This window comes from Taeniopygia guttata, chromosome 1A, assembly GCF_048771995.1.
Source record: "Taeniopygia guttata chromosome 1A, bTaeGut7.mat, whole genome shotgun sequence".
In the NCBI taxonomy this organism is placed as follows: Eukaryota; Metazoa; Chordata; class Aves; order Passeriformes; family Estrildidae; genus Taeniopygia; species Taeniopygia guttata.
The window spans coordinates 38,913,271-38,932,099 of NC_133025.1; the positions used below are offsets into that span (position 1 = coordinate 38,913,271).

The 18,829-nt window shown below is 35.5% G+C and overlaps 1 protein-coding gene across 14 annotated transcripts in view; it reads right to left on the minus strand.

Annotated features, from left to right (window-relative positions):
• The window catches only part of PPFIA2 (PTPRF interacting protein alpha 2), a 279,612-nt gene that overhangs the window by 99,402 nt on the left and 161,381 nt on the right, over positions 1 to 18,829 (minus strand). For 13 of the 14 annotated variants that reach the window (XM_012569038.5, XM_072923120.1, XM_072923123.1 and 10 more), the window contains 2 exons: positions 10,415 to 10,516; positions 525 to 689 (listed from right to left, as the gene is read on the minus strand). In XM_012569038.5, coding sequence (XP_012424492.1) covers positions 525 to 689; positions 10,415 to 10,516 — 267 coding nt within the window. Of the gene's footprint in view, positions 1 to 524; positions 690 to 1,987; positions 2,105 to 10,414; positions 10,517 to 18,829 lie in introns of all 14 variants that reach the window. The other variant, XM_072923128.1, reaches the window with a different exon arrangement.

Sequence of the window (18,829 nt, forward strand, 5' to 3'; positions counted from 1 at the left end):
CACCTCTGATAATGAAGAATGTACTACCGACTTTAGGTGCTAGTTTACGCTACTGTATTTATGTAGCAAAGATCTCTGAAATTTAGGAGGTTTTGCTCATAAAAATATCTAAGAGCCAAGTTCCCTTATGTAGCTAGGAACGTCTTATTCTGCCTCTCTGTGCATTTTTAAAATTTGAAATATACCTACATTTTCAAGGCCATAACTTAAAAGCGAATTTTACAGCCAATAAATCCCACAAGGTCATCTTTATTTAGTGCTAAATAGGAGAAGCATGTCTGGTGGGGGTGAGATATTCTTATTTTGAAAAGTCATTTCTGTTGTCTACAAAAGATAGCTGAAGTGACCTTGAGTGCATTACAGCCATCGGCCACACCTTCTTACCACCCATATTTCTCTGGACACCTGTAAACACTCTAAGTACAGGATTTATTCCAAGGAGCAAACAAACCATACTGTTGCTCTGCTGCATAATAAAGCACAATTAAGCAAGTTATTCAGTAAGCTTTTCTTCCATACTGTACCTTTTCATCCAAAGCCTTGTGATGCTCAAACAGAGATTTCAGAGCTTTAAGGACCTCAACTTCACTGGAAACTCCTGAGGGAGACTGTGCTTGTCGTTTCACCACTGTCATCCTCAGGGATCTTTCGTGTCTTGAGACAAGGCACTCCAAATGCTCCAGTAACAGCTGTTGGATTTGAAACAAAAATTTATTAATTTCTGGGCCCCTAAATGCCACAAAAATTCTAACAGCAAAGTGTATGATACCAAACAGCAATTTTCCTGGAAACTTCATTGTGGGAGAGATTGCTGGAACTATTAGCAATATTTCATGTTTCTAAACTAGATAGAATAAATGGAAAAAAAGAAGATCCACACATGATTTCACTTAAAACTCTGCTATGAAAAACAAGAACAACAAATCATTAAGCATAGGGTCACTATTTTACTAAATTAATTAAATATTTACATATCATTTGTGACAGTAATTGATGAGTATTGACAGCCAAATAAGCAAAGACAGTCTAAAGAATCATGCAAAAATATTAAATAAGTTTACAATTAATTCAGCCTCACTGTAATATATTTTCAATTTATCTTGAAAGCAACTTAACAAAATATGTAGGAGTGAACAGTATATTTTTACAAGATTTTTAAGACTATTCATTAGGACTGTCAGAGCTAATGGTGCTCGTCACTAGTACATGCTTTAAAATATTGTCTCTATTGTATTAAAAACACAACAAAAACCAGAGAAGTCCATAAACATCTGTAAAATAGACCATAAATAACATATTGTAAAAGCATGTTATATTTAGTTTCCATTTTTACTCTGAGGTTAAAGAAAGAAATAAAATGGTATGTTGATGTTGTATAGAAAATTCCTTATTTGTCTCTGCTTTCATAGGGCTACCACTGCTGTTTTTAGTGCCTGAATATTAAAGAGACTTGGTTAGCAGGAAGGTTAAATCAGGGTAGCTAAATTCATGAATCAGAATGCATGTTAAATGTATTGTAATTATAATAAACAATTATATCTAAGTCATTGAACTGGAAATTTGAAAGTTACATGGACAATTGTTTAATATTTCTCCTTTGATGTGGTTCTTAATACAGCTACTATTAGTAAATATATTTATCTGTAATCCACAGTTATTCTCAGTTACATAATGGTTTTTATTCTTACATTAATTATTAGACATAGCAGTATGGTGATAATAAATCAGATTACAAATGATTATGGTTTGGTGTCATCTTTGTTTAAAACATGGTTCTTGTGTCTGGATTTGCACCTGGTTATTAGGCTACAATAACTATATTCTTCACAAAAAGTTGCAGATGAGTATGTGATCAATGTTAATACAATGAGAGTTATAATGACTCTCTGCAGTTCAAGAAAGGAGGCTCTCCCTATTATTTCTGATTCCAAGTCATAGACTGTATTTACCAAAAGCAAATGAACAAGAAATTAACAGGCTTTCTCACCTCTTAAGGTCTAACAGCAGATATAGGTGGATTTTTAATGATTTGAGGCAGTCCACAGTAGCACACAAATTTGAAGAGAACTCTTAATGAAAGAGCCATCAAAATTTCAGTGTGGGGCTGTGGGAAGTTTGCAAATTAAATGAGATAAGAATATTTCCCAAATATTTACAGAGTATTTCTAGTCATAGTAGTACTTAAAAAAACAATTAACTGCTACCATAAATAGAAGGGAATTGCTGAATTTTGGTGTAAATTCTTGTATCATCACGGCTTTTCTAGGCCATCCAGCTTATCTGGGAGAAAGCTAGAGGAATATAAGCCAATAGCTGATTTCTCATTCTTCAACCTATTCTCTGCCCTGTCTCTTGAAAGAGTCTGTGAGGGTGCAATATTTCCTTCTCTGTGCAGCCTAACTCTGCCCCACTCCATAGCCCTGGGGTAGCCAGAATCTGACCCTAATCCACGCTGAGCACTTAGATTTCCCCACAGTCATTCTCACCTCATGGCTGATTCTGTTAGAGCCTGGCTCATCCTGATTGGTTCTCTTTATGCATAAATTTTTCACTGCATCACAGCTACGTCTGGATGAACCTAAATCCAGCCAAAAGGCTACAGATTTCTGAAGAAATTGGGAAGAAAGGGAAGACATTGATCCACAGCTGAGTTTTTAGTACAGCCATTCCTTTCATAGGTCTGTAGTTGTCTAATGCTCAAACTGACACCCACCAGTCCAGAGTAACAAAACCTTGGCAATCACTTTTTTGGCCTGAGCAAATTTATCATATTTGATGTCCTACTACCCTAGATAACTTATCTTGCAGACAAATGCTGCAATGATCAGGGATGTCTAAGAGCTTTGTGCAAGACTTTGTTGGAAAGGAAAATGGGAAAATCAAAGAGTGATGAAGAGACAAAATAAGTTAAACAAGGTTTTCAAGTATAAGAAGAGAGCAGAGTGGTGGGAATTCAGAATTTCTAATGGGGTAATTGTGGAGGAGTTTGCTATTTGAGATGAACAGTACAGCACTCTAGCCTTTTGCAGAGCTACTGATAACATATTTAGGTTACCTTACTGCCATGTTAGAAACATGCATAATACATAATACCAAACCAGTGACAATCATCCATTTAACATACACAAAGGCTAGGTTTGTTTTTAGCTGAGAACTATCATTCAGAGGAGAAAAAGACATTCCAATGTCTGCATACATTTCATAGCTGTTACATAAATCAAGTGCAAAATGCTGTGTTGCCAATTTTGCTGTATATAGATTGTCACAGGTGTGTCAAAAGACCCATGGAGAACTAAACAGTGCTAGTGAACATTTCATACCTTTTCTTTCTGTTCCTATTTACTCAAGCATTTGCACTCACTCATTCTTCTGGAAATTACCTCTGAACACTGGAATTTTCATCAGCTCTAGGAATGCTTAAGACGGCATGCTAACATAGGTTTCTCATTTGTAGAAATTTCTTATTTTTGCTTTTCAACAAAAATAACCTCCATTTCTTCACAAATTCTGTTACCACTGTTAACAGCAAAACCAGCTGAGTGGGGAACACTACTAACCAGGTCTACAAGTGAAACACTACTCCCAGTTCTGCTGAAATGGAAAATACCTAAGGGGGTAGGACATCTGATTGATAGCAAATCCTTGCCCCCTGCTCTGATGAAGTGCTAGATTCACAGAATAATAGAATTGTTTAAGCTGGAAAAAACCTCTAAGATCATCATGTCCAAACATTAACCCAGCACTACTAAGTCCTCCACTAAACAAAGTACCCAAGTGCCACATTTACACATCTTTTAAATACCTCCAGGCAACCCTACCACTGCCCTGGAGCAGCAGGGCAGCCTGTTCCAAAGCTGGATCCAGTCACCAAGATAATCTTGGTGAAGAAATTTTCCCTAATGCCCAAGCTAAACTTCCCCTGGTGTAACTTCAGGCCATTTCCTTTTGTACAATTACTTGTTACCTGACAAGGGAGAAGGGGATGACCCCCGCCTGACCTACAGCTGTAGAGAGTGATAAGGTCTCCCCTGAGTGTCCTCTTCTGCAGATTAAACACCCCCAGCTCCCTCAGCTGCTCCTTGTAAGACTTGTGCTTCAGACTCTTCACCAGTTTTGTTGCCCTACTTTGGACATGTAACAATAACTGTTGTTTTAGTCAACTTTTCCCCAATTACAATTATATTAAAAAAGGGGGTAACAGATCTTCCCTGCTTCCCTGGGAAGTGGAAATGTCAACAAAAGTTACAGAATTATGAAGTGTCCCAGAGCTACAATGAAAGGAACATAAACATAAAAGATTGACATTGAAGATGATGGTGTGTCCAACCAATGTTTAACGAAGGAAATCACAATAACTTGTGAGCATGCTGAGGACTTTCCTCCACATATGTAGTGCAAGAATTAATATTCCAAATAATTGTGAAAACATCATAAGATTTCACATTGAAATAGCCTTTTAACAATAACAGTAATTCATTTAAACTACAAAATAATTGTTTGAAACAGCTTTAGGTATTTCAGGAAGTTGCAACTAAACTCTGGCATTAATAGTGATCATGGGCTGCTGAGCATTTTCTGCTCCCTCACACTGTCAAGCAGTTTCAGTTGTCAAGCACTCAGAGGGACAGGCAGCTTGCAGAGGAAAGAAGATGAAGACCAACAGCAGCAGGTAGGACAGGATCACCCACGCATCATTGCCATGCTTTTCCTACTGGAAAGCATAAGCTTGACAATGAATTATGAAATAATCTGACAAGTGAGTTTTATGCTGGGCAAATTTTAGGATGCTCAAGATGCCGTGATGATAATTGTATCTTATGTAAATAGGATTGTTTCTGGAACTCTGAACTTTTTATAAGCATAAAAAATACATAAAAATAATAAAGACTGAAAACTGCTCTAGTGCATATTTTTTTAACGACGGTAGCGTCTTTAAAGTGTTACTTAAATGAACATGGTAAAAAAGTGTTAAAATTAACAGGAAAGGAGAAAGTTTTTAGAATACCCAGCTTCCTGTATTTCTCAAATCACTTACAAAGCAATCATGGAAATGACAGATTTCTGTGAAACAGTAATGCATGGTTAGATTTAATGGTATAAACTACATCATTGTAGATTATCACCTACTCTGCTCTACTACACCATACCATCATGATTACATGGACACTGAACTGATTTACAAACAGAAAATTTTTAAGTTAAAACATCATTTTAAGGAATGATGGCTCACTAAGTTGAAATTAGTGTGACCCAGTAGAGTTTGCTATTACAGGACTTGGATTTTAATAAATATAAAATATTTAATCTTAACTTTCATTTGTAGAAAAGGTTCACAGCAGGACAATACATAGAGACATTAAAGAATCAGCAGACAGTAATGGAAAGAAAAGGAAAGTCATGTATAATTAAATACAGGGGAAAAAACATAAAGTAAAAGACTTTTACTGAAATGGGACAGACTTAGCTTAAGGTATTCCTCAGAGGAATGAGGTATCTCTCTAAGAAGACAATTCTCTATTGAAGTTGACCTTAGGAATTCTCACCAGCACAGGAAAAGTTGAATTTTCTTTCAGTCTATATTTAGAATTCACATTGTTCAGTGAGTCTCCATCTCTGATATAAGCAGAGAAGACAAGTAAAATAAGCAGACATGGGGTTCAAGACTATCTAAAATCAGTCACAAAATCAATGATTTTCTTCAACATTGTTCCACACTGATGGAAACCACTTTTCACCTGTGGTCAGGTGGTGTGACCTCCAACAGCTACACTGGTAAATTAACAGTGAACATTTTTCTGTGAAAAAATAAAGTGAGAGCCCAGCTACTGCAGTGTGTCCCATGTCTGCCCTTCTGTACAGAAACCAAAATGTGAGTAACCTAAAGCCTTAATGAAATCACATATATGTGAAACCAAGGTGTAAAAAAAAAAGTAATTATTAGATAATGATACAAAGTAATAGGAAGAAAAGGGGTTTTATAAGAATAATTAATAGAAATATAATAACTATTATGTTACACAGATTACCAAAAAACACATAGTTATATAAAAACATACAGTTATTGAATAAATATATATTACATTTACTATCTGTTGTTATAATACTTTCCAACAGAAGTTCTTTTTTTTTTTAAAGAAGAAACACATGAATCTACAAGACAGTTAATAATGTTGAGACAATTATATATACCATTACTTATATTATTGAATTAATGTTTTGCCATTTGCAGGACTTTAGGAGACAGACGTACTTATTTTCATGTGTACAGTGTTTTTAGACTGTAAGAACTCCTCATGTTTAAAAAAGAAATAGAGTACCTGATTAATTTGCAGCACCTATGGAACTGATTTAATTAAAATGACCTTTGAGAAATCCAGCTAAAATAGGTAAAACTACACTTTAAAATATATTCTTAGAGTTTCTAAATACAGTAGAAGGGAATTTGAATCATTAAACATAGGGTTAAGTCCTGATCTATAGGTATAATGAAACTGCAGTGCGTAATTGAAGATGTTTCATAAACCATTCAATAAGAAATGGAGACAATAAAATATAAATAAAATTAGATATAACTCAGCCTTGTTCACTTTAATAAGTATTTCATCTCCTAAGGCATGAAGCAAAAGAGAGTTAATGACACTCTTTGTTACTGCTGTTTCGTTTATGTACACAGGTATAATTATTTTGGTTCTGAACTGTTAGAACTAAAATATTTCAGACAAATTTGAGTAAAAATTTATGCTTTATGTAAAAAGCACATGTATGTGTCTTGTACTTTGTTGCTGTTGTAGGGAAAAATCCATAATCAGATTAATCTATACCAGTAGCAGAACATATTTTTTTCAGCTACCAAACCGACCCCCAAATTTTCTCATAATAGTACTCTATTCTAATAATGTAATCCTATGCATTTTTTTCTACTTTTAAAGAATACAGACTGAGACAAAAAAAAATTTCACTTGAACAGCCAAGGTAGAGCTATTTTATAATTTCCATTAAATAACATGCTAGATCACACATCTTCCAGCTTCAGAAAAGGTGCTATCTTTCTACATGCTATAGGTGATAATTCTAGCGAGAGAATATCCAGAGGAATAATTGTAAGAATTTCTACTAAGATACTTTTTTTTCTGTTTTCAAAGTCCCATACAATGGTCTTCCAGAGAGAACATCTCTGTCTTCCTGTCAGCAACGTCACACAATCAGTGCTCCCACACTTTCTACTTTGCCTCGTGTATCAATAGATTAAATTGCCAGATTTGTTCTTAACATGAAAATATTTTTACAGTAATATGTCATAAAAAGTTAATCATCATAGGCAGCACAAATACACATTCAACAGCAAATGCCTAAGAATGTTGCTAGAAGGATTGAGTAGAAACTTGATTAAATACTGGGGTAAGATTTAGTTTCTGGTATTTTGGCTGAGATCTGAAAAGTATTTGTCCCAAAGAATGTAATTCCATCATGGTCTCTCTCTAATACATGTTAACATCAAGGTCTAATACATGTTACCATCAAACTACAGCTTGGCATAGAGTGGGAAAACAGGATGCGAAATCAGTTTTGTCTTTTGTTTGTTTATGTGATGAGCAAAAACTGTGTGAGGCTGTTGCCAGAAAACAAAGAAACACATAGGTGGGGGTGTAGAGTAAATAAAATACTGCCAGTTGGGCATAACTGAAAATGCAAAGGGGTCCTGGAAGGCTGGTGTGCACTCAGGATCTGACAGAATTGCCACTTTCATTCCTTTCTGCTGATATTCAGTTTGAAGCAGGACGAATCAAACAGTATCTTTTTTGCTGTTATCCCAAGGAGATAAAAGGTTGGATTAAAATTTCAGAAGCTGCAATTTAGAACTGAGCATCTTCATATAAAAGCAGCTGGAAGTGCTACTTGGGACAAAGTGGTTGTTTTGAGCAGTTCCACTATGTGTGGTTATGCATGAATGTGTCCTGGGGGGGTCAGGTGAGCCTCACTAACGTAGCCTAGCTAGGGTGGCTTAAGTGTGAACATGAGATCAATGTAAAAGATGCATTAGTCTGACTCACTCTGTGTATGAGAGAAGACATTTGATTTTCTAACTGTGAAACTGTATTAGTGGTCCTTCAAATATTATTATTTTATTAGAATCCTTGCTAAATTAACAGAAAAATTTTGGAGCAATTCTTTTTCTTACAAAATATTAATGCTGTTTTGCATTTATGGCATTTTGTAATGCCATAAATTTCAGTTTGCATAAGTGCCTCTTCATAGGCAATGCCTTCCTAATGAATGCTGCTGGAAATCTCATCACCAGCACATTATTGAGACTGTATTGAAAACAACAGCTTTGCATCTAAAATACTCATCTTTCCCTATCAAAGGAGCGTCACTATAGAAGCCAGCATGAGCATTACAACTAGCTCTGGGATATGTTGTAGTATATAGTAGCTTAATACCTGGCAAGAATACATATATGACATGACTTATTAATGAAAATGCTAGAGGTCAGGGTAAGGCATGCCTCTGGATTTTTTCTATCTCCTTTCCCATTAATATTTGGACTCTATGTACCCCTTGTTTGCTGCAACATCTCCTGCATTCCCTATATATTCCCATTATTTTCATAGCCTAAATATTTTGATCTCTAGCTTCATCCTCATTTTGAAAACCCACTGTTAGCATTTACTAATTTTAACTGCAAAGACTTGCAAGGATTATAACACTGTAACTCCCATTTGTTGATATTGGCTCTCCTGGAAAACCTCTTACCAATTTTTCCTTTACAAAGCACAAGAAATACAGGAATGGATGATCTTTAAGCTTCTTGCTCTTCAAAAAAACTGCCTATGATAGAGATCAGTCTGACTTAGGAGATGACTTGCAGTTGAGTCATCTTCCTTTTCTCTCACAATTCTTTGACAAGTGACTATCTTAGGCTACCAGGGTGTCTTAGAATTTTTGCCACTCTGCACTGCTTATATCAGATGCACACTAAGTATTGGTGCACTGCAGCTTTAACACACTAAATTTGGTGTTCAGTGGACTTTGGAGTGAAATGGATATTTTTTTTTTTATTAAATACAAAAATAATACACATGTAGGAGTTACTGATAATTTAAGCAGCTACAGAAAGTCTTCAGACTTTTCTTCAGTTGACATGATTTGCTAAACCTGGAAAATGCAATGCAAATCCTACATGTTTCTCAAAATTAATTAATTAATGGGAGAAAAAGTACATCTTACCTATACCTCCCATAAGATTTTCCATGCCATCACCTCTAAGAACTTTGTGCAAAATACGATCATCTCCTGAACATCCAAGATGAGATAGATCATTATAGAGATGATAGATCATAGAGATAGATGGATCAACTTTGCCTCTTTGTCGACATCTGATTCATCTGTCCTCTCTTGAATTTCTGAACCCTATGGCACTCTATGGTGCTATAGATGGGAAGAAGAAAGCAGGGAGAAAGACCCTCTCTCAGGTCTTTTGGCATTTTGAAGATTCCCTTCAAAATCCAAATTAGCTGACAAAGAAAAGATGTTAGCTGAGCACCCAAAGTGCTATTAGTTTATTAAGAAGAGGAAAATGGGGGAAAGTTACACAGAACACAGCACAAAATATGGATATTAAAAGTCATCCTTGCTGTTGAACTTCTGAGATCTATTGTGTATGTTCACTACCAGCCTGACTCCTACCTGATCTGGGACTACTCTATCTCTTTTCTCACACCTTTCCACAAAGACCATAAAGTCTCCTCTGCTATTCTCTTGTGTTTCTAGATCAATTCTGCCTTAGCCCAGACACTTCTACATGCAATTATTTTATTCTGAAAACAATTCTGTCCATCAGTTGAGAATTTTAAGAAGGTGCTGCATCATATACTCTTGTTCTCAGACAGAACAGAATTCCTGAGTGAAGCAGAACATGATAATTTTCAGGATTGAATCTTGCTCCCGCTCAGCTGTATGGCAAATAACATTTACCTCAAGGGCACAAGGCTGCACGTAGACTAAACAAAGACTGCCTGTGGTATGTGTGGCAGCCTTCATCTCATCTTTATTCAGATTGAAGCCAAGGCACAAGGCAAATCTGGTTGTCTGATGTAACCTTGCCTTTTGCCTTGATAAGAGATGAGGATATGTGCAGGCTACTCAGACGTGGAAGGCTGCATGAGTCCCTTGCTATGAAAGAAATTTAAACTGAATGACCTTACCATGTTACACACTAAATCTCCTGTAATTGTAACTGTTTGCAATGTATCTGGCTAATACACTCATTTCCTTCCAGACTGCAGCATGGGAGGTATATCCTGCTACTTATAATCTCCTTCACTTTGTCTTCTTATTCATACAAATTAAGTTTGAGATTTATATGTAAGTTTAAACACACATGATATCCAGAAAAGGTCTGCTGCGCACTTACTCTTGTGTTGTTTCTTTCAGCTTTTAGTTCTGAAATCTCTTCTTCTTTTTCAAGCAGCTGTTCCCTGCATGCGTTTAATTCTTTAGTCAGTGCAGCAAATTCCTGTAGAATAAAATTATATAGGAAGTTACTCAAGATGTAAGCACTAGGATAATCAAATCCATGCGCATTCTAGAATTTGAGGATTTAAATAATATTTAGAAATCATCAACACAAACTAAAATAGCATATGTTAGCTTCAGCATCTCCCAAAATAATTTCAAGTTTAGAAATAGCTAATAAAAGGTAACTACTGATTTAAGTTTAGAAACAAAAGATGATTCAAAACACTGGCAACATCTCCCATACATAAGCTATCAGAAGCTATTACACCAGAAGAAGAACAGAACTGGCCAATTTCATACCAACAGAGACACCACATTTCACACATGAGGAGGTTCAACTCAACATACCCACTTAGGAGCATTCCTGCTACTCCATAAAGCAGCCTTTGCAATATGGCATGTGAGAAAAAAGTTAAGGTAATCACTAATCAAAATCTACCTATATCAAATTAACATAAGTAATATGTGAGTTGTGAAAAAAAATACTCTACTTGATATTGAAGTTAACCATTAAAATGTATTCAGCCATTATAGTGAAAGCCTGTGAAGACTCAGGACATTCATTTAGTTGGAATGAATTTCCTGTGAATTAACAACATAAAATTAAACTGAATTTTAAACTGTTCCTGATGTTAAGCTTTATGCATGCAACCAATTCTGAAAAACATCTTTTACTTGTCAAAATTTCTATTAAAATGTCTTGAATTGCTATAACTCTTCAACAATACACATAATTTTTATCTATATAAAGGACACTTATAGAGTTGTCATTAATTTTAATAAGGAAAAGGTTAATTCCATATGTGTTTATTTTGACAGACATAAGATATTATAAGCTGTAGTGGTTAATATTATCCTTTATAGCAAAAAGATGCTACATATCTCACAGATACAGTAAGGTAAAGGAAGAAAAGTCTTTTGTGATCATGTTTTGAGAAAAAAAAAAAGTCTCAAACAGCATTGCTGTTTAACAAAGATGTATACACATTTTTAAATACTAGGTTAATTTTAATTTTACCAGAACTGTCAGTGCATAAGAGTCCATCAGCCCAAAAACAGTTAAAAAAATAACCAAAGATGTCCAGGTGGTTTATGTTCTCAGCCAGCAGGATGAAGCTGAAACTAAGTCTACTTATTTAAGACAAAAGCTAGTGATGATATTAAAAGTGCTTGGTTTGCTGTTTCTTCTCAAGCTACAGAAAGCAGCTTTTATCTGAACAAAAAAGGTGCTCAACAGAATTTTAGTGGGTATTCCTAGTCCCATTCTGTTATAATCAAGTTTTTAAATAGTTAACAGTATACGGTAATATATTTTAAATATTATTCAAATAAATTTAAAGTTATATTCTGAAAACATGGAACTAAGAGGTTTTTTTTTTTCCATTTTTCAGCAGCTGGAACTGAAAGCACAGTAGACCTCCATGCAAATTGCATGATAAGAAGGAGAATGTTCTGATATTCTCAGTGGATTTTGTTTTAGACACTAGCTAGTGTCTAAACATGACATGAACCATACAATGATGTTTTGTGTCCTACCTTCTAATCAGTCAGTATTTGCTTTTTACATTATTGTGGTCAGGTACATTTAAGACTGCACAGTATACTTTGATGTTAAAACCCCCAGCTTAGCTTTTTTTATAGTCCTCCCTTGTTTTTCAAAAGTATCAATAACACTTCTGCCTGTAGATCTAAAACTAGGATTCAGAAACTACCAGTCCAGTGGTGTTATTCTGTTCAGATTTTTTTTTAAATCTCCTGTCCTTAAGGTTATAAGTAATTTTATATCCTGAACAAAAAATCATAGTTAATAAAAAGCTGATGATCTCAACTCACTTTGAATCAGAATTTTGAAGCACAAAACCACACATACACACATATTTCTCTACAGCCCGACAGGGTGGAGCCCTTGTTGCTAATTTACATCAATTAATCTCCATAATACTTTCAGAGGTTCAAAGAATAAACTTTCAGTGGAATCTATAGAGTATGTTGTTACTGTTTATGCTTTCTCATTTCTTGGTATTGTTTCAGCTGGAATTAAAATAGACATTTTGGCACATGCTTGGGCAACCGGATGGGTGACAGGTGGTGGAAAAGGATAACAAATGTCACCTGGCTTGAACTTACAGTTCGAGTTCTGAACTACAGTAAGGCAAATCAGTCTGGTAACATGCACTTGCTGCTTTCCTTGTGAATAAAAAAAAGATACATTTAACACATTGCACATCTTTGTTGTGCCAAGGTGAGCCTGCTTCCAGTACAATCTCTAATGCTTTGGTCAATACAATCTCAAATAACAAAGCAATGAAGTTTGCTGAGCAGCATGGAGTTTATTCTTAGGGTCATTTTGTCTGATCATCCTACCTAATATAATGCTGTTTCAGCCTCCAAATATCTTCAGTTTATATTCATAACATCTATTAGCATCTACTTTAGCTGGGCTACCTGTGTCCACTGTTTTAGACTTTGTTACTGGAGGGGTCAACACCGTCCTTTCAAGCCTATTAATTATTCAGTTGTTGCTGCTGCTCTCTGAAATTTCTCTGTGCTTTTGACATACCTGGAGTGCAAGCACTTACAACAAGCAGTCACCTCTCCATATATCTGGAACTCAAGTGGCCGACTTCATCTGAAGTACTAGAGACTGCTCATTCATCAAGAGCTTGCAATCCCTTGAGTTGAATGACGACAGAAAGAGGGCTTTATTCTTTGTGTTTATATCATAAGCCTTTTACAGGGAAAGTCTCAAAGTAAATGGAATTTTCCCCAGAGCTTTACAAGTTACTATTTCTATCACATCTGTTTTCATAAATTAATAACTAGGATAACACCCCACAACTTCCAAATAATACTTCAAAAACTATACGTAAAACTTATTTTTAAAATAACCTATTTGTCCAAGATATCCCTATGACCAATGCTCCAGGAAACATTTTTTCCACCACAGGTTCTATGCTAAGCAAAGTATATTTTTGTTTTAACATAACACCCAGTTATGTAATAAATGACATGTGATTGATAATGACCTCTGCTCATGCAATTCCCTCATATATATATATACACAGGGATCAAGGGAATACTGTCATCTGAAATTACAGTTTGCAGCAGAAATCTTGCATGGTCAGTGACCACGACAGTCAGTCATACTTTGGGAGCCCTGAAGGTAATATCTGTTGCATAACTAATAGGAGTTGACAGGCACAACTGCACTCTTAAAGCTCATATAGAAGTTGTATGGCAGTAATGCTAATTAAGAACTGAAGTGAATTAAAACGCTATGAAAATTATTCTGTTGATAGTACTGGCTTTATACTATACCATGACATCAAGACATTTGCAAATTTTTCAAGGTAAATAATCTGAGAATTAATATTGTTTTCCTCATTGAATAAACATAATCTCAGAACCTGTCTTAACTGATGATTGTCTTTTTCTCTTAATACTTGGCCTATGAAATTAAGCCTTGAAAACCAATTCAACAGAAATTTGTAGCCACTAAAAGGACCACTAGGAGATACCAATAAACAAAACTCAAGGCCTTCCCTGGTGAAAGAGCTGAAGCAGAGTTGGAGCAGAGGCTGGAGAATGCCTGAGAGAGTGGGATGCCATTGGACAGGAACGCTGGCAGCAGGACTGGGCAGGGGAGGCATCCTACAGCTCTCTTACCATTAAATTTCTGCCTCTAGGGGCTGGTTCAAGAAATTCTGCTTTCATTGTTTGTTGTTACCAGAAAAAGCCTGCAAGGTTTATTTTTTATGACCAAATACACATAAACATATATTAGTAGTCTCCAAGTTGAGGGTATGCCACAGAAATTATGAGATCTCATATCTCTGATGCTCATCAGTTCAGAATATGATTTGGTCCAAATTGAGCTGAAATGAAAACAGTCTCTCACCATCCCCACAAAAAATACTGAAATAAAGTCGAAATTTTGTGACAGTAATAACAAAAACTAAATTAAAAACACATAAAATTCAGTTTTGGAGACACTGAGGAGATTCAGCTTAAAATCTACTCCTCTGGATTTTTCATCACTAAACACAGGTCATTTCAGGAATGAGCGAGTGAACTAATATCTGCACAGATAAAGAATGGTAGGGGTTTATAATTTCTATCAAGATATGTCAATCAATTTGCTGTCCTAAAAATTTAGATGTAATTCATTTAACACAGGAAATCACTATCCACTACAGTTCCATCAGAGTTTTAACCTTTTATATATTAAGTTTTCATCCAATCAATTTTTGGGCGGGGTGGGGCGGAAAAAAGAGATCTTATTTATTTTCTTATTATTTTGTCACTGGATATGTTCTTGGAAATTCTCCATGCCTTTTAAATGACCAAGGATTTATTTTAGCAATTTTGGCAGAACACAGACTTCATCCTTGCTGACTCTTATTAACAGAACAAAGTACAAAATAAATCTGAACATAATTCACTATTCATCTTCTTGCTACAGAGAAGTCATAATAAATATTCCTTGATTCTAAAATAGGTTGAATGAAAGATTTTCCCTATCCCTGATAGTGTTCAAGGCCAGGCTAGATGGCTTACAGAAACCTGGTCTAGTTAAAGAAGTCCTGCCCATGGTAGGGGGGTTGGAACTAAATGATCTTTAAGATCCCTTCCAATTCAGATAGTTCAATAATTCCATGATTCTATGATGTAAACACATGGGTTGGTGTCAGTTGTCTAAAATGTTCATTGTTATATTACTGCTCAAAATGAGAGTTCATTTGCACATAAATTTTAGGTTGGATACATATCCTGAAATACTATAACAAGACCCAGGTAAAAAAAATGGAAATTTGTTTAGATCTCAGGACTAAAAGTTTGATATCTTAATACATAAAAGCAAAACTTTTCAAAACTGTAGAATGGTCTCTGAATTAATCTCTTAAAAGTATCAGAGTAGTTTGTACTATGATGTTTGTGTAGAGTGTTGTCTGCACTACTCCACAAATAAATGTAAGCAAAACCAATTTAGTCTCTGTTTTTCATATTTTTTAGGCACTGGAATTTTTCTTTACCACCCCTTCAAAAAATTAGCTGCCATATGATGTGGATTGGCCACATCATGTTGAACTACTTTGGCTTTAATACGAACTGAGTGTTACTGTAACTCAGACCACACTTACACAGATCAGTAAATCCTTCTTTACAGAGTGGCTCTTCCAGTGGTTCTTACAGAGACATCAGTTGCATTTCAAACTATCAAGGATTTACAAGCACCGGTTTGGGTTGCTTAGTGGTCTGCAAGACATCTAAAATGTGTGAAGTAGGCTTAAGTGTCACAACCTGAGAGTTCCATTAATTGACAAAGGAAGACAAAGAGTTGCACCTGGGCAGGTATAGACTGGATGTTAGGGAAAAAGCTAAGCAGGGAAATGGTAGAATCAATGTCGCTGCAAGTGCTCAAAAAACATGTAACTGTGGCACTTTGGGACATGATTAAGTGGTGGACCTGGCAGTGTTGGGTTAACAATTAGACACAATGATTTTATTCCAACCACTACTTGATTATTCTAAGATGACAATAAGATTTCTGTTATATAAGAGAAAGAACTGAGTGTCCTGTTTTCAGCTAGGGTAAATTTCTTCCCAGTAGCTGCTACAGTGCTGTGTTTAGGATGTGGAATGAGAATGGTGTTGATAACATGGTGATGTTTTGATTTTTGGCTAAATTGTGTTAATCCTAAAACATGGACCCATATTTTTCCTTTTCTCATGCTCTGCCAGTGAGGAGGTATATCAATGAAAGTGGGGAGGAGCACAGCTGGGACAGGTGACCTGAACTGACCAAAGAGACACCACAATGTTGATCCCAGTATATAATCTGGGGGAAGCTGGTGAAAGGGTGGCTGATCTGGGTTCAGGAAGGGGAGTCTGGCATTGGTCAGCATGTGGTGAGCACCTGCATTGTGCATCACATGTTTTTTTCACATTCTTATTCACCATTAGTACTGTATTTTACTTTATTTTAACTTATTCAACTGTTCTTGTTCAACAAAAAATTTACTTCAATTCTCCCCACCCCATTCCACCAGGGTGGAGGGGTGACAGAGGGAAGGTTGAGCGAGTGGCCCTGCACCGTTTCATCTCCAGCTGGGCAGAAAACCATGACAATTCAGTGGACTTGAGAGCCCATTTTTAATTATTGTTTTTTAGAAATGTGGGCAGTGACTGAAGCTTTGATATATGTAGCCTTTTACTCGCACAGAAGCACACAGTCAATGTTCTTGGAAGAAAGAAAAGCATTTCAGAGGCTCAGAGCCCATGTAAACATCTATAAGAATTAATAATTCCAATGCATTCACTGAACACAAAATTGGACAAATGAAGAGCTGTTACACACCTTTCCACCAGGAAGAATTCCTTCCTTAGTCAGTTGAATCTACATCAGATTTTGAACTAAGTCTTGCAAATATTTACTTATTCAGCCAACCCCTTTTGAGTAGAAGGAATCATCTCAAGCTTGTAGTCTGTGCATGGCCTGCTACTGTGAATAAGTAACTTACTATGATGACTGTGTTCTCAGAGTAAGAGAGATATAAATGCTTTTTTGAGCAAACAGAAAAACACTCGGATACCATTTCAGTACCTGAAAAAAAATACACACAAAAAGCTCCAAAAACTTGCTTCTAGAAAAGAACTCAAAATAATAATAAAGAGGATTATGCTAGATAAAATTTTTGTACTTGATTAAGATAACTCAAACTCATTGAATGGATATGGGTATAAATATTTTGGCGTAGCTTTGCGACCTATGTAACCTGAAAATGTTACAGAAATGTCACCTAAATTCACAAGCTGCATCATGTTACTTTCAGGATTTTTTAGAACAAGAGTACCACAGTATTCAAAATTATATTTCAAATTTCAGTCAGAAAGAAGCTTTACATGCATCTGTTTGCATGTTAGTTGATGTGACAGTCATTCTAGATGATGGGAAATTCAAAGCTAATGGGAAAAACACACCAGAACTGTCAGGATTTATGATGTATCTACCTAATTTTTGCTAGTACACCATAAATAAAGATTAATTCCACCAGATTTTTGAAATCAAAGAGAATCTCCACAACAACATGAGTATTATGGCAATGGCTCAGTTTCTGGCAATGATTTTCCCACACAGGGTTACTTCAGGAAGAAATCTGACACTAGAGACAGAAGATATGGGAACAAATATGCCATTGTAGTATTTATTTGAATCTAAGACAATAATAATATGAATATAATTCATATGGTTTTAGCAATATAACCATAAAGAGTGATCCATGTAGAACTCTATTATCAGTACCACACAGCGAAACACAAACCTCTTTTCCATTATTTCCCAAATTTGCTTGACAATTGTAATGTAAAAAAGTAAATTTTACATGACACCAGCTAAAATGCGCCCAGTTGGCCTTCCTGGCTTCTTCACAGTTAAATTATTTTTAATGGAAAACTGCTAAATAAAGTATGCAATCTGTTGGCTTCTTAATATTTTCCCACTTCCTCTATTTAAATAATTTAGACTTAGTGCTCTGTATTATCTGTTGTGTACTGATCTATGAAATTTATGCTTTCTGAAGAATAATACCCACCCAGCAGGTATTGGTATGTTAAAATACTTGCAGTAACAATAAAACAGAAGAAAAAGAGAAAAAAGGCATAACAGAATCAACAACAGATTTTTCTTCTTTTTTAATCTAGAATTTCCTGTGTTCTGTGAGACTCTTCAGATTATAAGAAATGTAAGTTGAAAAAAGCTTAAGAAACTGTCTCAAGCACAAGATAGTAGATGACAAAAATTCACATCATGTATTAGTATCAGGCTAAAGCCTGAGAAAATTTTGAGGCTTCAAAGTACTTAACAGCCTCCACCCTGCAAAAAAGACCCAGATACATGAATAATTATAAAAAATATAGCTTTTTAATGTTTTCTGATATTTTTATTATAATGTAGCCTATTCCAATTATACCATTCTCCCATATTTATGAACAAGGAACTTAAAGTCTTTCTTCTTTCCCCATGAAAAAGGCAGATGGAAAATTTAAAGGTCTCTTGTCTTGCGAATCATATAAAGTAGATTGGTTTCGTTTGGAACAGATATCACAGTGAATGACACACATCCTGTTACTTTCAAATAACATTAATTGTATCTTTAGTTCTTTGCTCCTGACTGATGAGAACACAGGCACAGAGGGTCAATAAGCAAGTTAAACATCTGTCAGACTAGTACTGAAAAGGGATGGGATAAAACATCACTCATAAAGACATCCGTAAACATAATAAAGCTGAATTTGTAATTCAGGTGACTTT